At 37.3% G+C, this 25537-nt stretch overlaps 1 protein-coding gene across 2 annotated transcripts in view; it reads right to left on the reverse strand.

Moving 5' to 3' along the window:
* LOC106876307 (sprouty-related, EVH1 domain-containing protein 2) overlaps nucleotides 1-25537 on the reverse strand; it is a 191014-nt gene that overhangs the window by 38804 nt on the left and 126673 nt on the right. For both annotated transcript variants that reach the window (XM_014924802.3, XM_089350459.1), the window contains exon 3: nucleotides 7728-7896. In XM_014924802.3, coding sequence (XP_014780288.1) covers nucleotides 7728-7896 — 169 coding nt within the window. The remainder of the gene's footprint in view (nucleotides 1-7727; nucleotides 7897-25537) is intronic.

Here is a 25537-nt window from a genome sequence, read left to right on the forward strand (position 1 = left end):
ACCACCCTCTCTCATCTCTATGCAGCTTTCTCAAGTTAAGAGTTGATAAGGAGCAGGAAGTGGCCCATAACCAGCTCTTTCTCACTGCATTTGCTAACTTGGGAGATAGCAGTGACAGAAGGGAAGCCTTCACCAGAGTGATGAAAAGCTTTTGACTTTTCAGCTCCTCCTTGATTAAAGTTTCCTCCCTTGCCTCTTACACTCACTTCAGTTATGCCTGGGTGAGAAGGATTTACTGCAGTTGTGTGTATGATGGCACGAAAGAAGATACAAAACTTCTCCTTTATCAATAACAGTAAATATTTCTAATTTTCATTTGGTAGTAGTTTTTATTATTTTTATTTTTAATAGCTCAGTCTGAAGAAGTGACAAAGTTTTCCTTAAACAAAAGACCTGATCCATACATGTGAACCTAGAAGTCACTCAATGGCTACTAAAAGTACCAAGGGGTCAGGAAGTGGTGATAAATCAGGCCACAGATCAAGTCTGTGACTCAAGAACAAGAAGAGTCTCTCTCTCCCTCTGTTGGAGTTCTACCCAGTTTCTGTCTCCCAAAATTTCAATCACAGGGCTTTTATCGACTGAAGGCATTGTGGTATAAGACACTCACCTAAAATGATACACAGTAGCATCATTTCCTTTCCCTCTTCCCTATTCCTTGCCATATGCTCCCATCCTCTCTTCTTATTCCATCCCTTATTCCTCTGCTTAAAATCATTGTTCACTCTCTCTTCTATTCTCCCTCAGTTATAGGGGCTACTTTAGGTCCTTTGCCTTCTAAGTTACAAGGTAATCACCACTTGTGCTGGTGCCATGAAAAATTACACCAAGTAAAGTGGTTAAGTGGTTGACATTAAGAAGGGCACTGGACCATAGAAACCACACCAAAGTAGACAGTGGGATATGAAGCAGCTTTCTGAGTTGTCAGATCTTGTCAAACTCTCCATCACACGTCAGCATGAAATCCAGTCATTAAATAAGGATGATGATGTTGAATGGGCTCAAACCCAAAACCATAGAACTACAACTGCATTGACAGTACCAATGAAGAACATATCAACTTGATGGAAACATATCCTTTAGTAAGCTGTTACTAACCCCAACAATATGAGTATGCAAAGACCTTACAATTTTCAGGGAACAAAATGGGAGGTTGGTATGTTTATGCCTTTCTTTTACAGGATTCAGCATTACTAACAAGATAAAATAGTTTCATATAAAATGATAACAGGGTCACAGCTTTTCCTTTTATTTTCATTTTATTGCTTAGAGTTTGCATCCACCCCAGACCTCACCACATTATAATTATAATTATTATTATTGGTGGTGGTAGTAGTAGTAGTAGTAGTGGTAGTAGTAGTAGTTGCAGCAGTAGTAGTAGTGGCAACGGTATTTTGGAATGACATTAAACCATGAGAAAAAAGTTAAATGTACCGTCAGTTATCAACTAAGATAAAGGTTAGTAAGAAGGCCTCTTGTGATCAACAATTACAGTAATGGATGGGTAAATGTTCAATAGTAAAATTGGAAATAAATAAATAAAATTAAGTATGGAACAATATAGTCAAGGCCATTTTATATGACCAAAAGATATGGGAAAATTTCCTTACTAGCGAATGTACTGCCTGGTCTGAGAAAATGAAGTTGTAGCAATTTCTTATTGTTTACCATTGGTTTCACACAGAATATTGCCACTAAATAATATTGATGGCTTTTCAGGAATATCTGTCAAATTACCTACCTCTCTCTCTCTCTATATATATATATATGTATGTATATATATATATATACACACACACACACACACACACAAACATATATATGCACACATATGTATATATATATATATGTATGTATGTATGAAGGTGTGTGTGGTCTAGTGGCTAAGGTGTTGCACTCACAATTGCAAGGTAGAGGATTCGATTCTAGGACCAGGTGGTTTGTTGTGTTTCTTGTGCAAAATATTTCATTTTACATTGCTCAGTCCACTCAGCTGTAAATGAACAACCTTGCGACAGACTGGCATTCTGCTCAGAGGACAGTGTTATGATCCTGTCCATTTATATGGCATGAAAACTGGGTAATTGGCCCTAAAAGTCCTAGAACTTATCCTTTTACTTGTTACAGCTATGCAGCTGTGATCATGCTGGAGCACCATACATTATTTTAGTCATTTTAGCCATGCATCATGTGAATATCTATATCTGCTAACTATGTATGTGTCTAAGCACACACATACACACACAAATAACTTATAGATTTACTAGACTTTATGTGTCACTGCTTACATTTTTTTTCAACTAAATTATACTAACAGGACAGTTTAATTTTTTTTCAATGTACTCTTCTCCCCCTCCTCGTACATTCTTTCCCTCTCTATCTCTTTTCCTACTTTTCACAGCATCATCATCACCACTAGTAGTACTATGCATCTACCTCCCTACCACTTGTCACTCTACTCTCACTCATTGCCATCAACAATACACACACACACAGAGTCACATGGCTCAATATGTGTAAAAGAAGCAATTCAAAGTAAAACTACCACCACCACCACATCATTACATCACCACTGCCACTCATCATCACCACAGCTACATCATCATCACACATCACCACCACCACCACCACCACCACCACCACAAATACCTTTATTACACCACCAGTGCCATTACTACCACCATCACAGCACTACTATCATTACCACCACCACCACCCCTCCCCCTCCTCCTCCCCCTACAAAATAACAGTACAACAAAGGCAAGCTCCATTAGATGCTATTTATAGATGTTTTTTCCTCTTACATCAGCTGGAAACTAATTCTATTCTATGCTAATTGTAGCTTTTTTAGGCAATTGCCACTAGTTGGCCCACAACAAAGAAAATAAATACACAACAACAGCAACAATGAACAAGAGAGAGAGTGAGTGTGGGAGAGAGAGAGAGAGAGAGTGCAAGAGCTTGAGTGCACCTATACACATACATATACACACATGAAGTACATGCGTGCACATGTGCACACACACACGAACTCATATTTGTACTCCTGTCTCACACAGATTTTATATATAAGCAAACAAGGGAACTAATGATGCTTCCTTTTACCTGCAATATGTAGTTAAAGTGAAGTGCAGATTGTTAGTAAGGTTGCTTATACATACATACACACACACACAAACACGTGTGTGTGTGATCATCATCATCATCATCGTCTAATGTGTTTTCAATGCTGGCATGAGTTGGATGGTTCAAAAGGAGCCAGTGAGCCAGAAGACTGCACCAAGCTCAACTGTCTGCCTAGGCATGGTTTCTGTGGCTGGATGTTCTTCCTAACACCAACCACTTTACAGAGTGCACTGGGTGCTTGTCACATGGCACTAAAAGTAATTTGCAAGGCAAGACTCACTTCAAGTGAGAGTGAGGAGTAGTACTGAGGGAGGGTGGTCCTGTGACAGGTGATAAGCAGTTAAGGTATGACAGAAGGACAAAAACAGGTGTCATGCTGTAGAGGAGATACACACACACATATATGCATGTGTGTGCATATATGCCATGGACCATTAACTCCTTGATGGAGTCATAGGGGTACTGTTGTGATATACAACATGTTTTGGGTATTTTAGAATTGGTGAAAGCATCCCTCTCCAGGTCTGTCCACCATTGATTTCTACTGCAGAGAGAACAAAAGAGTTAGAGAAAGAGAAGAATTGATCCCAGTAGAAGATTAATAGTTTATTTGAAAGGATGAAGGACAAAGTTGATCTCAGTGAGATTTGAACTCTGTGCAGATAGCTGGAATGATTGCTGCAAAATAACGTAGAACTAATTTAACAGACCTTAATACATAATTGGTGCAAAGGCAGTGAGCTATCAAAATTGTTAGCGAAAGAAATACCACACTGGTGACAGGAAGAGCCTTCCTCCAGCCATAGAAAATCTACCTCAATAAGTTTTCTCTAACCCATGCAAGCAAACAGAAAACATGTAAAAATGATGACAAGAAGGATCTCATATCCTTAGTTTCACTAGGTCCCCACTTTTAAGGAGTGTAGTTGATTATATTGAGTCCACTACTTGAGGATTAATAATAATTTTATTAACCTCAAAAAATTGGAGAGCAAGAGCAACCTAGATAGGATTTGAACTCAAAACTCTCAATATTTTTTCTTTTATTTACTTGTTTCTGTCATTGGACTGCGGCTATGCTGGGGCACTAGCTCGAAATGTTTAGTCTAGCAAATCAACTTCAGTATTTTTTTTTAATGTCTGGTACCTTATAGGTCTCTTTTGCTGAACTGCTAATTTGGGTGAGGGGACATAAACAAACCAGCACCAGTTATCAGACGGTGGTGGTAGGGACAAACACAAACCCATCAACTCACCACAAACACACACATATATAGTTTCCTTTCTTATTTCTTTATTGCCCACAAGGGGCTAAGCATAGAGGGGACAAACAAGGGCAGACAAAGGGATTAAGTCGATTACATCGACCCCAGTGCGTAACTGGTACTTAATCTATCGACCCCGAAAAGATGAAAGGCAAAGTCGACCCAGGTGGCATTTGAACTTAGAACGTAAAGATAAACGAAATACAGCTAAGCATTTCGCCCGGCGTGCTAACGTTTCTGCCAGCTCGCCACCTTATATAGTTTCCACACATATATAGTTTCCATCTATCAAATTCACTCACAAGGCATTGGTTGGCCTGTGGCTATAGGAGAAGACACTTGCCCAAGGTGCTGCACACTGAGATGAACCTAAAGCGAGCTCTTCCACCACATAGCCATGCATTCTTCCTTTTTATTTTTCTATGAAAATAAAAAGACTTGGTTTATTTCTCTCTTGAAGCATAATAAAACGCCAAGTTTCAATGAACAGTTAGTGGAGGTTACTGTTTGTGTTTAGCCCCAGGTCAGTCTTGACCATATCAAATGCACTACAGCTATGACCATTATATCTTTTCCCTCTATGTACAGGAAATGTAGGACCACATTACTCAATGTTCTTTTTTATGATTTGAGGGTCACATGGTTGCTCAGGTCATGTGACAATGTAGAGGTTCCTTGTTGCTTCAGCTTGTTATTGTTGGTGGTATGATAGCAGGATGAAAGATAGTGAAGAACTCCCAATAAAATATCAAGAAAAAGGTTTATGGTAATACAGACTAAAAATTAAAAAAAATTAATATATGAAGCAGAAAAAAAATGGTTATTAACAGAAGTAGAGGAGCGGAGGTGACGGTGAAGAAGAAAACAGAGTTTAGAGGGAAAAGGGAGAAAGTGAGAAAGAAGGAGAGAGAGAAAGTGAGAAAGAGAGGGAGAAGACACTAGGAAAAAGAAGTACATTAAAAAAAAATCTTTACAAAGCAAAAAGCATTGTGGGAAATTAGAGAGAGAGAGATTAAGTCAAAAGTTTGTGTGTGTGAAGCCGGCCTGACACATTCAACAGCTTGTTATATGGGTTACAGTGCACATGAAGAGCAGATGTAAGAGATGGATATTACAGCATAATAAACCCAGAGAAATTTAGAGCAAGGACTTTTTCTTAACCTTATTATTATTATTATTATTATTATTATTATTATTATTATAACTTTTTGCTTATTTTTTTCTAATATTTGGTATTATTTTTTAAGGGGGTATGCAAAAAAAATAATAAATGAGAAAGGACAGACACTTCTCTGAAAATAAAAAATAAATGAAAACACCATTTGAAAAATTTGTAAGAAAATACTCATAGTTACAAAAGAGAGGAGAGTAGAAAAAGGGGAGACGACTGAAAGTGAAGGGAAAGTGGAAAAAGAAGACAAGAAAACAGAGACAGTGGTGGTGGTTGTGGTGAGAGGTGTAGGAAATGAAGAAAAAAAAGTAATAGAAAACAAGGGAATGGGAAAATAAAATATGATAAAGAGAAGGGGAGGAGGAATACTAAACATTTCAAACACCAGCCAGAGGGGAACTCAATGCGGTCATTCTTTATGCTAAATAGAGCAGCCAATTCTGCCTCAAATCAAACCTTATCCCAATCATTTGAAAAGGTTACTTTTAATTATGTGATCCTAGTTAACCTGCATCGAGGGCAAAAACAGGATGACTTGGAATACATTTGATTAAAAAAAAAAAATTACATGCAAAATAAAACAAAGATTGGTAACTGTTACAATATGCGCCAAATAATGAAGGACTGTAATGAATAGTGATATGCTGTAAGATGTGTCCAACTCATGCTAGCTTAGAAAAATAGATGTAAAATGATGCACACATACACAGAGACACACATTTATTTTTATGTCTATGCATGTTTCTGGGTTCTAAATCCAGCAGGTAGTGGCCTTACTTGAAGATTTCAGTATTAACCTTTTCCTTACTATATTTCTGTTGAAATACGCAATCTTTCTTACAATTAATTTGTAAAATAATGAAGAATATAGTAAAATAACTGTCACCATTTGGAGTATGAATTAATGCGAAATTTTAATACGAAGTTTTAACTTAGATAACTTTAAAACAGGAAGTCTGTACCATAAAACCTAAGGCAGTCTCAGGTGATTTAATATCAAAAGGATTCATCTCACAATGCTGAAAGGTAATATAGTTAGGCTGTAATGTGACACAAGAAGTAAATGCATGGAAAGCAAGGATCTACTTGAAGAAGGAACTTTTCAATGACACTTAAAATCCACTTGATACTGACTAAACCAGTGGTTCCCAACCTGTGGTCCACAAAGGTGGTACTGAGGGTCTGCGAACATGTCAAGCTGTCAGACCTTCCAATATCCTGGGGTCTGTGGGAAAACTCATTTAAATAAAAGGGATCCTTGGTAGTGAAAAGGTTGGGAACCACTGGACTAAGCCAATAAGGAACTCTTTAATTTTCTAGCTCAGCCAGCTGGAAATAGAAAACAACTCCCTTACAAATAATATCTAGTCTTTTGAAAAGAAGGGCACATTGAGCCATGTAGGTCCTTTTATATTGTGCCTGAAAAAAATGACAGCATAGTCAAATCAAAGCTGGAATGGTTTTGGTTTGGGGTTAAATAACAACACCAACAAAACTAGGTACTGATAAGGGTGAGGGGTGGGGGTCCATTGCAGAGATGATAAGTTCTGTTCCTTAAAAAAATGAACCTTGTGTGAAATGTGTGTTAAAATTTGAATCCATTTCTATGATGTGCTTGCACAATGGCGTATTTTATACATATGTGTTGGTCCAACCCATGCTAGCATGGAAAGCGGACGTTAAACGATGATGATGATGAAGTGTGTGTATGTAGGCATGTCTTTTACAAGAGAAGGGATGACAGTGGCTTTGAAGTTTTGACCTGCTAGCCTTTATTATTTACTTCCATAAGGAACTATGATTAACTTTTGGTTCCAAATCTTGTAGCTGTGATGGTCTGTTATGGTATATTCCATGAGCAAGTGAGTGAGTGAGTGTGTATGTCCTTTTTCCTTACTGTGTTTGTCTAACTGCAGGTGACTACTGAAATAACTTGTGGGATTTTGCAAACAAAACACAATGTAAATACCTGAAAGAAGATCCAACAAACTGTGCAGGAGTCATTTAGTACAATAATTTAAACAGATACAATTTTGTGGTTAGTGAGAGTAGATAGAAGCAAAAATGATAGAATTATCTGGAGAGCTATCCAGCATGGTTACAAAACAGCTCCAAATATTTAATTCTCATGGCAAAAACCAATGACAATATTCAAGAAAATTTACCTTTTGTGAGATCCGCAAGCACATGTTTGATTCCTTGATTGAAGGCTCGGGCTTCTCCCGACCTTTCAAAAGTAAGACCAAATCGTTTGTCATCTGTCCGCCAGTGGTGAAATTTAGGATTCACCACTGTGTATTGGATGTCTTTTTTTATCGTACAACTAAGCAGTTCCTGCAAAGAGAGGAAAAGTAAAAGATTTATATATCTTTTATATGCAATAGAAGTAGTATTAGCTTAAAATAGCAATCTGTATATCATACTTAATGTAAATACATCACATGAAGCTAAATTTATTGCAGTATTCATCTGGAGATGATATCTCTTATGGACATATTGTATTTAATAACACAAATATAATATATCAGCAGCAGACAAGAATTAACCAGTGCATTTCTGCTTCGATGGGCTTCGTCAGTAGCATGTACTCACTAGCAATCACATGCTGAGACAACTATATATATGTATACATCTCTAGTCTAGTGGTAGTATGCCCTTGGGGAGGCCTGTGAATGTGAACCTTCTCCAGCACTCTCCGGGAGAGTGCGTACTCTCCACTGGCCACTGTTAAGTAGATTACTGGAACTTTGGCTATCATGACTTAGACTTGGGAATGCAGAGCACTGGAAGATATACTGTAAAGCATCTCTGCTGACACGACAACAATTCAGCCACTCTCCCACCTGCAAGTAAAGCAAAATGAAGTGCCTTGCTCAAGAACACAACTTGCCACAAGATTTGGGAATTGAACACATGACCTTGTGACTATGAGTGCAACACCCTCACCACTAGGCCATGTGCCTTCACATATGAATACATACACACACACACACATATATATATATATATATATATATATATATATATATATATGTATGTATGTAGTTTGGTTACAAATGAAAGAGTTTTCAAAGCATGTTGTAGAGTATATATTTATTAAGAGAAACTAATGATTCATTGTTTCCTTTGTCTTAGTTCCTCCACTTGCTCCCCATGGCTTCATCATGTCATGACAAGTCATGGGGAATATTTCTCCCTAGTCCTACCTATATCTGAAGAATAAGGTGCAATGAGCAAGACTGCATAAATTCTTTCAATTGCAAATATCAATTTGTTTTCTTTTGTCTTTTCATATCTAGGATTTAGTGTTAGGAAGGGCATCCAGCTGTAGGAATCATGTAAAAGCAGACATTGAAGCTTGGTGCAGTCCTCTTGGCTTGCTAGCTCCTGCCAAACTGTTCAACCCATGCCAGCATTGAAAAACAGATGTAAAATGATGATGAGGACGATGAGGACAATTGTGATTTGTTATTTAAATGGACTTTTTAGTGAGTGATACCGGATTACCAAAAACAGAGTTTTTCTGTAGGGCTAGCAGGTAACAAATGCCATCATTGGCACCAGCACTGGTACCAGCATCAGCAACAATAACAACTACCACTAATAGAAAAAAAGAAAAAAAGGGAGCACTCTGTTGGTTATGATGACGAGGGTCCCAGCTGATACAATCAACAGAACAGCCTGCTCATGAATCAACATGCAAGTGACTGAGCAATCCACAGACACATGTACCCCTAACGTAGTTCTCAGGGAGACTCAGCGTGACACATAGCATGACAAGGCCGGCCCTTTGAAATACAGGTACTACTCATTTTTGCCAGCTGGAGCAACATGGAATAAAGTGTCTTGCTCAAGGACACAACGCGTCACCGGGAATTGAACTCATGACGTTATGATCATGAGCTGAATGCCCTAACCACTAAGCCATGCACCTTCACTACAAATGATCCTTTCTACTATAGGTACAAAGCCTGAAATTTGGGGGGAGGGGGCCCAGTTGATTACATCGACCCCAGTATGCAACTGTTACTTAAATTTATGGACCCTGAAAGGATGAAAGCAAAGTTGACCTTGGTGGAATTTGAATTCAGAATGTAAAGACAGACGAAATACTGCTAAGCATTTTGCCCGGTGTGCTAACGATTCTGCTGGCTCTGCCACTTATAATAAGAACTTCCATTCAATCACTATCAATGAATTAAAACAAACAGCTTACAATGTCCGAAATCTCAGGTCAACATACTTAATACTAAAGGTAGAAAGAACAGAGATGGCTAAAACAATGATCTAATGATTTATGCTCCATCCTTGTCATGCAGTAAAACTACTGAAGAGGAGATAACTGTGGTATTTAACACTGACTATGCAAAATGCTCAAAAAAATGAATGAACAAATTGAAAGAATAAAAATCAGAAAAACCAAACAAGTCCACTATTGTAACAGAACTTAATACTTGTAAAGATCTTGAATGTATCAGTTAGTGAATGAACATTTTGTCGGACAAGTGCCAAAATTGTTGAACAATCCAAATATGTGTTGGCACACACCTGTGTATGTGTGTGTGTGTGTGTGTGAAAGAGAGAGAGATGGGTGAGAGTATGTTTGATCTGACAAAAGCAAGAATAATTATCACCAACAGAGCTCAGAGTTTTAGAATCTTTGGTTTAGCAGTTGTTTGTTAATATCCTCATGAAACAAATTAAGTATCTTATGTCAAGCATTTGCAAAGTTTAGTCAAATACACACACACACACACACACATGCATGTGTGTCTGTGTGCGTGCGTGTGCACATTTAGGTGCATGTAAACAATTTTAGAAAAACATGCAAACAAAAGAGATTTGTCTACAATACATATCAGAGATATTTGTAATATATGTACTTAATATCTATTGGATACGTTTTACACAGCTACATGCATGTACATAAAACACATACACAAACATAGGCACAAATAGACACACACACACACACATGCATCATCATCAAAATGATATTATCATCTCCCTTCATCACCCTCAAAGGAATTACTCTCAAGTTCTGTGTGATGGTATGGATTTAGACAAATCTGTCTGGTCATATTTGGCACTGGTCCAAATGCACCTAGCACTGGCATAAAGGTAGATTGGTGCTGATTGTATAATAGGTGTGGTAACATTTTAGTATATCAGAGTATGTATAATTAGATCTGAGGTTTTACAGCTGGATGCTCTTCTTGAAAATCCAACCAGTTTTATGGAGAGAACAATAAACACAATGAATAAAGAATAAACTTAGTCGTCGTTTTTGGAGGAAGTACCAAACAATAATATTATGCCACACACACATGCATAAGCATATATGTGTGTGTGTGTGCATGTGTATATATATATATATATATACATATATGAGCATGTGTGTATGTGTGTGTATATGCATATATCTGTGTGTGTGAAAAAAGTATGACAAACACAAGATTGGATTTATACCATTTGTTCCCTATATTATACAATTAGATATTGTAGTTATTTGCACCCATTCCAGCGAGTGTTCATTGTGCAACTGGATGTTGATCCACAACAGTTCTTCAAGAGAATACTTCTTTATTACATCATGTTCTTGCAGATTAAATGAGTGTACTAAGCACACACACATGCATATGAGGCACAAGCATAGCTGTGTGGTTTAGAGATTCATTTCACAACCCTGTGATTTCAGGTTTAGTCCCACTGTGCAACACCTTGGGCACGTGTCTTCTATTATAACCTCAGATAGATAAAAGATTTATTAGTGAATTTGGCACACACAAACTAAAAGAAATTTGTTGTGTATTAATTGGTTAATTCCATGTCCATTTTTCAGAGCTAGCACAGGTTACATGAATATATTAGTGCCCTTTCTGTTGCTAATCCATACTGGTTTTTTAAGTAAAGAGCTCTTATTTCATAAATTTTTGAAGGTATGAAACAAATGGGTGATTTGTTGACAAGATAAGTGACGACAGCAACACTACTTGCAACAAGCAACTTTCACAGAGCCCAAATATGAACATAGAAACCATATCACAGCAGACAATTAGTGTCTGGACAGCTCTCAGCTGACCAGCTCCATATCAAACTGTCCAACCCATGCCAGCATGGAAAATGGATGTTTGATGATGATGATGAGGATGATGACAGACTTCTTTCAGTTTCTATCAACCAGATTCCCTAACAAGGCTTTGGCTGGCCCAGGGCTCTAGTAGAAAATAATCATGAGAGTTACTGTGCAGATGGATTGAACTACAATCAATGCTGTTGAGAAGCAAACTTTTTTAACCACACACACCCATACCTACATCTATAGAAGTGTACTATTAAGCAGTTAATGAAATCCATGTTGTCAGCACATGCACTGTTATGCGCTGACAATACCATTTATTTGATGACAATTCAATGTCTTTGTGTAACTGTCTGCCCCCATTATTAGTACTCCTATCTTTTTAATATTGTTATTATTTGTATATATTAGACCATTGTTTTAAAGGATACACACACACACACACACACATCATATGTCTGTAGTCTCTGTATATGTGTCATGGCTATCAACTGAAGTAGAAAAATTACACAAAGAGTGACATTCGCACTGGATTTGAGTCGCACAATGTACCCAAATATATGCATATTATTCATATATGTATGTAGAGGGAGCAATATGGTTAGGCTAGGTTCATGCTTATTTATATACATAAGCAGAGAAGCAAGCAAGCACACACACACACACGTATGTATGTATGTTAGAATGTGTGTGAGAGAGAGAGAAAGGGAGAGAGATAAGGGAGAAGAAATAGATACAGTAAGTGAGATTTGATATGCTTTTATAATACTATTTTTACTTTTAGTTCATTAGGAAGAGGACTTTTAAGAAGAACAGTTATTATACAATAGCAGTCGCCAGGTAGCTCTGCAGGTCTGTTACATATAGAAAGCTGAATGAAACATTGAGACAGCCATCTTGTTTTTTATTGTGAACTTGTTGCTGTAAGATTTAGGGTTTAAAATATGTGCTTCCCATTAAAAAATAAAATAAAAATAATAATAGTAGGAAGTTGTTTGTTGAGAGTGTTATACTGAGCTGGTTAAGTAACTGAGTAAATAAATGTGTCCTTATTCATTTGCTTATATAGTTATTTTTGCTGAGAGCTATATAGTAAATTGATTACATCAGCCAACCTGTGTATGGGAAGTTGAAAGGGTTAAAAGCTGGTGATACATTGTCTATGTCCATGTCTTAACTGGTTAAGATATGTCATAAAGTTCTCTTCGACACAAATCATAACCACAATTATGTGAGTTTCAGTAAATTCAAAGATCTGAAGAGATTCCTTTGTACCAGATATTAATTAGGTCATCAATACCATGCATAAAGAAATGGATGTGATTGTCACGACTGTTCACAAGGTTAATCAAAGGATGAAAATATTAAGGTTTTGATAGGCAATACTCAGATATAAAACAACATATTGAGACAATGGTAACTCTCTGAGCTAATTAGCCTTACTCTTTAAAGTTATCATTAGCTTTCTTATTTTAAACATTGATGACAACAACAACGATGATGATGACAATGACAATAATAATGACAGTGATGATGATGATGATGCTTATGATTATGATGACTCCAGAGACAAAGTTAGTCTCAGTCTCTAGTCATCATCAGGTGTCTCATTCCTGAATATGCTAACTTATTCCAGGCTGGATCAAAACTAAGAACCATTAAAAACTAAACAAAGGGTATTAATATCCATGGTTTAGAATTAAAGGTTCTTATATGTTGGGGCCAGACTGAAATAAATGCATATATTCAGGGAATGAACATGTGATGTTTTGAATTTAAATATATTATCTAAGAATGAAGTTAACAGTCCAGAACAGGATCACTTAAGAAATTATAACATTAACTAATCTCGGAACATTAATGCTTTATATTTACTACTACAACCTTTCAATTTGGCATGGCAGTGAGTGAGTATTTGGCAGTGAAACAACAACCAGAAAATTCCAGAATAGAACTTTTTTTAGTTTTAGCTTTGTTTGGAGTCACAAAATTAATGAAGCCAGTTGAAATTCCAATGACCTTCAAGAGATTTAATATCAAATGTCATCACCATTGGTCTCTGAGACAGAGTTCAGATTCACTGTATAAGTAACTACAAACTTGTACTATTTCTGGGTCATCAATCAACAATTTAAGGACAGAATATGTCTGTGATAAAATCTGTTCACTTTGCTTTAGGAATTCTCAAATGTGACCTAATATTAAAGTTTTTAGAGAAGGAATTTTTTACCTTTGTTTTTCCTCCCCTCTTTTTCATGGCTTAAAATTTTTTTTTTTTACATCAGGAGCAGTGAATCTGAATATTTATATGCATTTTAAAAGCAACACTTAACATCTATTATTATTAGATTACGTACATAAAGTGGTGAGGCGGCAGAGTCGCCAGCATGCTGGGCAAAATGCTTAGCAGCATTTCATCTATCTTTACATTTTGAGTTCAAATTCCACTGAGATTGACTTTGCCTTTTATTCTTTCAGAGTTGATAAAATAAGTACCAGTTGAGTACTGGGGTCAATGTAATCGACTTACCTCCTCCCTTGAGATTGCCGGCCTTGTGCCAAAATTTGAAACCATTATCAGATTAAGTACAAACATTGATGTGTGGTTAAGTGGTTTGTTTTACAACCACATGGTTTAGGGTTCAGTCCAACTGTGCAGCACCTTGAGCCCCTTGATAGTAAATTTAATAGACAAAATGCGAGAAGTCCAATATGTATGTAAGTCTGTATGTGCATGCATATTATTGCTCACTGATTGTAAACAAACTCCACCAAAATACAAATGGTGTCATTTTTTGGCAATTTCTGTGAGAATTCGTCTGACCTTAGGGGGAAAATATGACCTTGTTTGGAAAGAGAATTTTGGGAGACAGGAAGAGCATCCAGTTTTGTCAGCAATAATGTCCATCAGTTCCTGACAGTCCTTCTTTTAACTGTACTGAGTTAGACTTTATAAGATAAAACAGAATTTGTTTTTTGTTTTATCACAATAGAAAATGAAGAAGATATCATACTAGATAAGTAAGAGGTGGCAGTACACTTAATCCTACACACATAATTAGCTGTAGGCAATAAGTACCACACATTATGGGGATGATGCGTGAGATCTCTTAGGGCAATGGTTCTCAACCATATTTCTTTTACTTGTGGACCCCTTTGATTCCTATTTTACTTGGGAGGACCCTCATAGCCATTCAAGGTTTAAAAAAATCCTCTTATATTTTTATAATGAAATATTAGCAATTGTATAAAGAAAATTGTTAAAATATTGTGCATATTGTAGAAGTATAAGCAATTTATTGAACATAAATTTTAACAACAAAACCTTATATTGACCCCCAAGGGTCATATGGACCCTGGTTAGGGACCACTACCTTAGAGTATCAAACAAAAAGAATACCTTGCTAAGTTCTTTACTTTCTGAGTCAAACTCAACTGAGTCAACTTTATCATATAGCCTTTAGGGATTAATAAAATAAAATACTAGTCAAGTACTACGGATTGATATAACTGACTCTCTGCCCTGTCTCTGATTTGAGCTTTGTGCCTGTACAACAAATTATTATTATTATTCGTCCTGCAACTATTTCTGAACCTGCTTTCCTGTGTTACATATCAGTTGGCTCTCATTTTTGAGAACTTTGGTGAATGTACTTTTTTTCACAAATCATGATGATGATAAAAGTGTTTTACAAGCACATGTTACCCCATCCCCACTGGGCCCCCTCATCATCCTTTTCTGCCTCCAACTACAAGAACAACAAACCAAACCAAATGAGGGAACCTCTTCATAGTCACCTAAGCTACAAGAAAAAAACAACAGCCAAATGAATTGATCAAATCATACACCTCATTATCTTTTTCAAAAAGAGAAGCACACATTAGATCAGTGTTTCTCAACGTTTTTACTCTTGTGTAACCCTTAAAATAAATTACATGTCTCAAGGAACCCCTGCACAAAAAAGAAAATATATACCATATCTTTCTCATATTTTTTTCATTGTAGTTCACATGGTAAATATTATCTCTCTCTCTCTCTCTCTTTCTCTCTCTCTCTCTTTCTCTCTCTCTCTCTCTCTCTCTCTCTCTCTCTTCTCTCTCTCTCTCTCTTTCTCTCTCTCTCTCTCTCTCTCTCTCTCTCTCTCTCTCTATATATATATATATATATATACTCTTTTACTTGTTTCAGTCATTTGACTGTGGCCATGCTGGACCACCGCCTTTAGTTGAGCAAATTGACCCCAGGACTTATTCTTTGTAAGTCTAGTACTTATTCTATCGGCCTCTTTTGCCGAATCGCTAAGCTACGGGGACGTAAACACACCAGCATCGGTTGTCAAGCGATGGAGGGGGGACAAACACAGACACACAAACACACATACATATACAACGGGCTTCTTTCAGTTTCCGCCTACCAAATCCACTCACAAGGCATTGGTTGGCTCGAGGCTATAGTAGAAGACACTTGCCCAAGGTGCCACGCAGTGGGACTGAACCTGGAACCATGTAGTTGTAAGCAAGCTACTTACCACACAGCCACTCATATATATATATATATATAGTAATATTACAATATTACAATAACCAATAATATATTGTGCATGTATAATAATATTACGATCATGAAATTAGCATTAGCTTATCTCACTCTTTCTCGTAGAACCCTAGGGTTCTGGGGAACCCCAGTTCAGAAACGCTACATTAGATAATGCAGAGCTAGCTATCCCAATAAAGCTGAGATGGTCATAGCTGGAACGCCTTTAATGAGGGCAGATCTGGAACTAAACAATTAAATAATTGATAAAAGACAAATATCTGTAAAACAAACTCTCCAAACTTTCCTTTAAATGCAGATATACAAACAAGAAGAGTTTCTCCTTTTTGCTTAGAATTTTTTTTTTATCCTCCATTCTCAGATGACATTGCAAGTGAGAGGTGTGAACAGCATTATCAACCACCTTCTAGGAAAAACTAAATATCATACTTCAGAAAAAAGGGACAACAACCCATCTTTCTTGCAATTGACACTTTCAGAGTGTCTCTTTTACAGAATGCAAACATAAGGGGTGCATGTGTAGTGAAGTTTACATACCAGTAGACACACACACATATACATGCATCACACAAACATGCACGATACACACACCCACACAGACACAAACACACACACAAATTAGTTCCTTAATAGTAATGGGTAGAAGACATGCTTGTGGTGGTGGTGGTGTTGATATGTTGGGATGCTTGGGTAGAGTAGGTAAGTGGTAGGGAGGGAGAGAGAGAGAGAGAGAGAGAGAGTGAGTCTGTAATAAGAAAAAAATGGCAGACATGGGGAAGGTGGATCTGGAACAGACAGCGAGGAAGGGGAGGGGGAAAAGATGGGTGGTGGGTGGTGGGTGGTTGAATAAGTTGATGCTGTAAAAATTTGTTGATGTTTTCTATTTTTATTTCCTTTACTCCCTTTGGTGTTTCACTGTTGTTACTTTTTTTTTTTTTTTGAAAATTTATAAATTTTTTAATATTTTCTGGGGGTGGTTGAAGAGGAGGAAGAAGAAGAGAAAATGGTGGTGTGTGTGTGTGTGTAGGAATGGTATGAAAACTGAGTAAAAAAAAAGGTGGAGGGAGAAAAGAACCCCCCCCCCCCCGATGCCAATGACAATGTTGATGATGATGATGATGATGATGATGGCGATGACAATGATAATGACAATGACAACGGTGATGATGACTATGATGATGGTGATGATGATGAAAGTGTTTTGCTGGTAGATATCAGTTTTGCCCCCACCAGGCCCCCTCGTCATCGTCATCGTCATCCTTTGCTAGCAGGGTTGCTGGAGCCAGAAAGCCCGGCAGTAGTTAAAACTAAACATATGTAGAAGTAGGTCAAAACATAGTGATTTCATTCCTATGCTACATACTGAGAAACTAACAACACCACCGTCTCCTACTGCTACTACTACTACCACCATCACCACCACCACCACCACCACCACCATCATCATCATCATCATCACCAACAGCAGCAGTATGTTACAAAATATTTCCAAACCACCTCTTAACATCACCACCATTATCACTGCCACCATAATCATCATTCTACCCTTCTTTCTTTCCTCCACCACGTCCACCATGGAAGTTGTCCTCAACCCTCCACCCCCCACCATATTTCATGTGAAGTCTGGTGCCACAGACATAGACAAAGTCACCTGTAAGGAGTGGAGTAAGATCTATGATCTGGATAGAGATAAATAGATAGATAGATAGATAGAGAGAGGAGAGAAAGAGAGAGAGAGATAGAGAGTGGGTGTGTGTGAGAGAGGGAGAAAAAAAAAGGGAATTCAGACAGATACCTAGACATGTAGAGTCAACTTTATATACAGTTAGAGAGACATACCGATAGCTGTGTGGATAAATAATACATGTGCATAAAGAAACAAATGTACATTGCGCGCGCGCGCGTATGTGTGTATAAACATGCACACACATATGCATACACACACATACACCCACCCACACACATATATAAACACATCATCATGTTTGAAGACTCTTTTGGAAGTGAGAGTCATTTTGTTATTTCTGATTAATTACACATACATTCATGCTACCCTTGCCTTGGGTGCTCAATTCCTGATTGAGTTGTAGGGGGTGCTGTCATGACATATGGTATAGATAGCTTGGGTAGGTTTAGATCTGGAAGGGCCCATCCCTCTCTAGCCAGCTTCATTTCAAAAGAAACAGATTGATAGACAGAAAGAGAGAAAAAGAAGAACGAAGACCAATATAGGACTGATACTTTATTGAACGACCCTGAAAGGAAGAAATTTGAAGTCGATGTTGGTGTTATTGGAATAAAAACTGCCGTGTATTCTACAAAAGATCTGGAATATATACTGCCATGTATTCTGTGAAAGATCTGGACAAATACTGCCATGTATTCTGCCAATTTGCTACCCTAATTACACAAACACACTTTAGTACTGAAGTATTTGATATTGTCTTACAATGACAGTAGGTCCTGACATCCAGTATATTACTGGTGTTTAATTGTCTTAAGAAAGACAAAAACCAATCCCTGCAGGATTTGCAGATGTAAAGAGATGTAACAAAAACAAACATCCCAGACCAGCTTTTTCTAACACTGTTACGTTGTAGAAGACACATATTTGCCATTAAAATACACACGAAAACAGTTAACTTCACTTCAACTTTTTTTATATAATTTATCACTTGGTGTCAAAATTTTTGTTGTATCAACTATGACCTGGTCACTGACACATTTCCACTGCAATACAACAAAAATTTTGGCACTAAGTAAAAAAAAAAAAATGCTTATGTGAATTTAACAGCTTTTGTATCTTTTTGTGCCTTCTACACTGTTAATTCTTTTTATTTCAACACATGGCTCAGATCAAATCATTTAGCAAGCATGTACATCTCTGAAAGTGTAATGTTGATTCAGCTATTGACTGCCCTTAGTGAGGGATTTAATATTGATCTTTAAATCTTCCACAAGAACATAAATTGGCAGAAATCAGCATGTGTCAGCAAATAATTCTATACACAAGAGATACAATTCTTGTTTAGATTCATTGGTTCAAGGGTAGCCTTGTCTGAAGAGACGCAACTTGGTTGAAACACTGCACTGTCCCAAAGTACCCTTATTTCAATGAATTACAATACACAGGAGCACAGTGTACTGTTCCTCAAACTGGAATTCACATGCATGCTAAATATATATTCACATGCTGTAATATTTGATCTACAGAAGTACACAATATGCATTCTTTTACTCTTTTACTCGTTTCAGTCATCTGACTGCGGCCATGCTGGAGCACCGCCTTTAGTCGAGCAAATCGATCCCAGGACTTATTCTTTGTAAGCCTAGTACTTATTCTATCGGTCTCTTTTGCCGAACCGCTAAGTTATGGGGACGTAAACACACCAGCATCGGTTGTCAAGCAATGTTGGGGGGACAAACACAGACACACAAACACATATATATATACATATATACGACAGGCTTCTTTCAGTTTCTGTCTACCACATCCACTCACAAGGCTTTGGTTGGCCCAAAGCTATAGTAGAAGACACTTTCCCAAGGTGCCATGCAGTGGGAATGAACCCGGAACCATGTGGTTGGTAAGCGAGCTACTTACCACACAGCCACTCCTGCATTGCTAAATTTTTTTAATTGTTTGTTGTTTCAGGTAGCTTTGTGCTTCTTGTATGTGTGTGTATGTGTAAATATAAATATTTTACATCATTGTCATCATTTTTTTAATGGCGAAGGCAAATTTTCTATAACTAGACACCCTTCCTTGTTGCCAACTCTCATCTGTTTCCAAGTAAAGTAATATCTCTCCCTGATTTAATCGAAGATTGGAAATGAAGGCTTGTATGAAGAGAATGCTCATTTACAACTACCAAGCAATGTCAAGACAAGTAGACACAAACACATGCACATGATAGGGATTTTTTTCAATTTCCATCAAGCAAATCCACCCAAGATTGACCTGGGGCTGATGCAGAAGACACTACCAAAGGTGCCACACTGTAGGACTGAACCCAAAACCACGTGATTGGGAAGCAAACTTCTTAACCACACTGCCATGCCTGCACCCTGCTATACACATAGATGCATAGATATAGAGAGAGCTATAGCAGGGTAATTTGTTAAACATCACTGCCTTTAAAGCTTAACCAAATGCAATTGTCCTCATAGTAACAAAAGCTAATCACTAATCTAGTTTATTTACTCACTAATTATGCAACCAATCTTTTGTTATCACCACGAACACAAGAAAGACACTAGTTTACATTTTTACATTTTATACAGGCTGCCATCATAAAAATGTATTACTATTTGCAACTAAAGTTAATAGTTATAATAGGATACTTGCTTATTGTATTTTTATTCCAACATGAATCAGCAACTATGACTACTTGGTATTATGGGTAATGAAAACAAAATAAATATAAAACCTCAATGGAAAATATTACACACACACACACAATACCCACTTGTTACCATTTCTTGTTTCTTCTTTATGTTCACAGATCATATAAACTAGCACACAGGTATTGTATTGTTTGGGTTTTGTCTGTGTGTGTGTGTGTGTGTGTGTGTGTGTGTGTGTGTGCGTATATCATCATCATCATCATCATTTAGTGTCTTTTATCCATGCTGGAATGGGTTAGATGGTTTGACTGGATTTGGCAAGCCGGAGAGCTGTACCAGGCTCCAGTCTAGTTTGGTTTGGTTTCTACAAGTAGATGCCCTTCCTAATGCCAACAACTCCAAGAGTGTAGTGGGTGCCTTTTACGGGTCAGTGACATGGGTGCCTCACATGTGTAAGATATACTGAGGGATATATCTTGATTGGTACTTTATTATCAACCGCAGTACTTGATTGGTACTTTATTATATTGACCCTTGAAAAGATGACATTAGCAAATTTGACATGTTTGCATGTCTGCTATGTAGGTTTACACACCCACCCATACACATACATACACACACATGGAACAAATGAAAATTTTGGAGACTCTTTATCTTGTTGCAGACATCTTGTACTGGTGGTACTCAATCTACACTGGCTGGCAATAGGAAGGACATTCAAATATATGTATGTATGTGTGTGTGTGTGTGTGTGTGCATGTGTATATATATATATATAAACATGCCAAAGAAAAAGGACCTATGCAAGAATAAAGCTTGGTGGTTTACACTGTTGGTGTGTGTGTGTGTGTGTGTTAGATGATGAAGAGCAACAAGTGGTGAGATGCTGTGAGACCAGTCCAATCCATGCCAGCATGGAAAAACAGCTCCCTCCCACTGCACCCCGTATATATATATATGTGTGTGTGTGTGTGTGTGTGTGTGTGTGTGTGAGAAAAATGTGAAAAAAATGTCAGTCACCTTAAATACATGTCTGAGAAGTAAAATGTGTCAGAATATAATTCTAAATGAATATATATCAAGAGTAATCTTTGATGTTGTCATTAGACCCCAAAAGACTAAGTGAGATTGAACCTGTTACATTGTTTTCGAAATAATTACTCCATTTCTTTGGTGAAGAGGCCCTTATCCTTTATAAATTTAGTTCCTATTTCTCTTGATGTGTGTGTCAGTGCATCTGTATGGACATGTGCATCTAGGTCTTATGTGTGTATAAGTTGAATGCCTATGTGGATATATACTGAGATAACTGACCAATTATGGTTTGAGTTACATAGCAATATAAACATGATTTTAAGGCTCTGTACAGGGCTTCAGATGCTGTAGTTTAGAATTGCATTGGATAGAAGCATATTGTCAAAAAAAAAACAAAAAAAAACAAGGGGTGGGGTGTTGCACAAAATAAGGTATTTAAAATCTCAAGAAAAAGAAACAGTAGAAGAGATAAAATAATAATAAAATGATCCAATAAGATTAAGTATGCAAGGTATCTAATTATTGTAATACACTTATACATATACTTACATGTGTATAGGTGTGAGTAAGTATGTATATGTAAATATATATATGTATATATATATATATATATACATATACATAAACGCACACACAGCCACCCAACCACACACCCACACACACGTGTGTGTGAAAAATGCTTTGTTCATAGCTGAGAGTGACATAAATGAGTCACCTAGTTCAATTGGCTCCAGGGATATGTGAAACCCAACATGTCATAAGAGGAAAGTAACCTGAGAGATGAGATTCAGCAAAAACTTTTGACTTCAGGTCAAATATGTCACAAGGTCCCAGGAAAGCTTTACTAAACTGTCCTCAGCACATTCACTACAGGTGAAGCCACACATAATACACAAACACACATATATCAATTTCAACAGGTTTAGCAAACATCACAAGTTTTAATAGAGAACTGACTAACAGCTTTATAGAATATGTTTCTTTGACAAGTTCGGACACTTCCTACTATTTGTCAAGTTCTTGACTTTGGGAGTTTTGATGCACCTTTGAATCTTTGACATTTTGTCAGTCAAAGCTGTGCCCTATTGTGACCCCCCAGACTCATAAACCTAATCAGCTTAACAAATCAGTTTCTGTGAATTTATCTAGCTGAACTGTTGCCAACTACAAAGAATTATTTAAATTGTTTTGTCTGTCTTTAAACAACTCACATCGTTAGGGAATCTTGAAATGTCCTGTTGGAAACCATTCAGCATTTAATATTCCTTAAGAGCACTGATTGGTTGATAGGATTAGCCCCTCACATACAATGTCTTTTTCAAGAGTAGAAGATAAATAATTTTTTTTTCACTCAACTTACACTCAACTGGTACCTTGGGCAAGTGTCTTCTACTATAGCCTCGGGCCGACCAAAGCCTTGTGAGTGGATTTGGTAGACAAAAACTGAAAGAAGCCCGTCATATATATTTGTATGTGTGTGTGTCTGTGTTTGTCCCTCCAATATTGCTTGACAACCGATGCTGATGTGTTTATGTCCCTGTAACTTAGCGGTTCGGCATAAGTGATCGATAGAATAAGTACTAGGCATCCAAAGAATAAGTCCTGGGGTCGATTTGCTCGACTAAAGGCAGTACTCCAGCATGGCTGCAGTCAAATGACTGAAACGAGCAAAAGAGAGAGAGAGAGAGAGAAATGTAGTATGGTTAAATAGTTAAAAAGTTAACTTTGCAACCACCAGGTCCTGGGTTTGATCCTACTGTAAGGCATTTTGGGAAAGTTATTTTCTAGAGCCTCAGGTTGATCCATATCATCTAAGTGAAATCGGGGAGACAAAAACTGTTTGGAAGGCTGTTCAATGGATTATACCAGTAATTCAAAGGTACAACCATGACACACTGATTCTGCCTGAAAATTATCTTAAGGGTGTGTATGTGTTAGAGGAATACTCAACCACTTACATGTTGATACAATGAGCAGGTAATTCAGTTGAATGAACAACCAAATTTTCATCACCAAAACTGACAGGAAACCAGTCAGATAACCATCTAAACATGAATGAGGGAATAAACTGGTTCTCTAATAGAGTAGTATTTTATTTATGTGTGGCTTTATTTGAAAGAGTATGCAAATTGCTGTACCAAGCTTGTATGAAGTACAGTCAGTCATATGGCTCCAAGTTCTATCCAGAAGTTTCAAATCTGAAAGTCAATTCAAACAGAAGCCATTCCAGCACTAAAACCCAAATTGTAACGTTGAACTTCTAATGGAACAACTATGTGTGTGTGTATATATATATATATATATATATATATATATATATATATATATATATATATATATATATATATATATATATATACATACACACACACACACACACATATATATATATATATATATATATATATATATATAGGAGGATAGCTGCGCGAAAAAGTGCCACACCCTAACAGTTGAGGGAACCCGTGGAAGAGGTAGGCCCAGGAAGACCTGGGCTGAGGTGGTGAGGCAAGACCTTCGTACATTGGGCCTCACCGAGGCGATGACTACTGACCGAGACATTTGGAAATGTGCTGTGCGTGAGAAGACCCGGCAAGCCAAGTAAGATCGTTGCCAGTGCCCCTGGACTGGTTCTTGTGCGGGTGTCACATGAGATGCACCATTTTGAGCGTGGCCGTTGCCAGTACCGCCTGACTGGCTCCTGTAGGATTTTCGAGCGAGATCGTTGCCAGTACCCCTGGACTGGCTTGTGTGGGTGGCACATAAAAGACACCATTTCGAGCGTGGCCGTTTTCGTGCGGGTGACACGTAAAAGCACCCACTACACTCTCTGAGTGGTTGGCGTTACGAAGGGCATCCAGCTGTAGAAACTCTGCCAAATCAGACTGGAGCCTGGTGTTGCCATCCGGTTTCACCAGTCCTCAGTCAAATCGTCCAACCCATGCTAGCATGGAAAGCGGACGTTAAACGATGATGATGATGATGATGATATGTATATATATATATATATACATATATATATATTTATATCTCTACACTCTCTGAGTGGTTGGTGTTAGGAAGGGCATCCAGCTGTAGAAACTCTGCCAAATTTAGATTGGAGCCTGGTGTTGCCATCCGGTTTCACCAGTCCTCAGTCAAATCGTCCAACCCATGCTAGCATGGAAAGCGGACGTTAAACGATGATGATGATGATGATGATGATATGTATATATACACACACACACACACATATATATGTATGTGTGTATACCCATATACCAAACAATACAATGGCCTTAAACTTTTAAACTATACATTAACTGTGCTTGTCTTATATCCCTCTCTTTCTCTCTCTCTCTAACCATCTCACTGATCCTTCAAAAAGACCACCATAAGCCATAGGCAATTTCTTCCTCTTTCAACAAAGTAATAAATATATAAATTAATAATATAAATAAGTAAAGAAACAATCAAATAAATATAACCCCTTAAGGAATCTGAAATTATTGCTTTGGACAATATAAAAACACCAGATTAACCTGGAATACATTCTTTTAGAGGTCATGCATGTCATGACTCATGATAAAGAAACACATTTATTCTATAATGCTATTGTTTCCCACAGTTTGTTTTTATGAGTTTTAAGGTGCTAAGGGGCCATATTATGTAACACATATTCAGGAGAAATTGTGGCTAAATTTTTACATCTTGTATTTAGTCAATACAAGGTGTGTGATGCTGAATTCCAGGCTTAGTATTTTTGTCATTGTCACAAATGTTCAGAAATGTTGCTATGGACTTACACAGCTGATTACATTCCCTACTAAAAAAATGAATAAAGAAAAGAAAGAAGATAGGAAATCAAACCTTTGAAACAATAAACATATTTTTCTTTTCAGTTAATTGGACTGTGGTCATGCTGGGGCACTCACTACTTGGCAATGGCTTAGTCAATTACATTGACTCCAGGACATAAA

Source organism: Octopus bimaculoides, chromosome 4, assembly GCF_046866305.1.
Source record: "Octopus bimaculoides isolate indiv1 chromosome 4, ASM4686630v1, whole genome shotgun sequence".
NCBI lineage: Eukaryota > Metazoa > Mollusca > Cephalopoda > Octopoda > Octopodidae > Octopus > Octopus bimaculoides.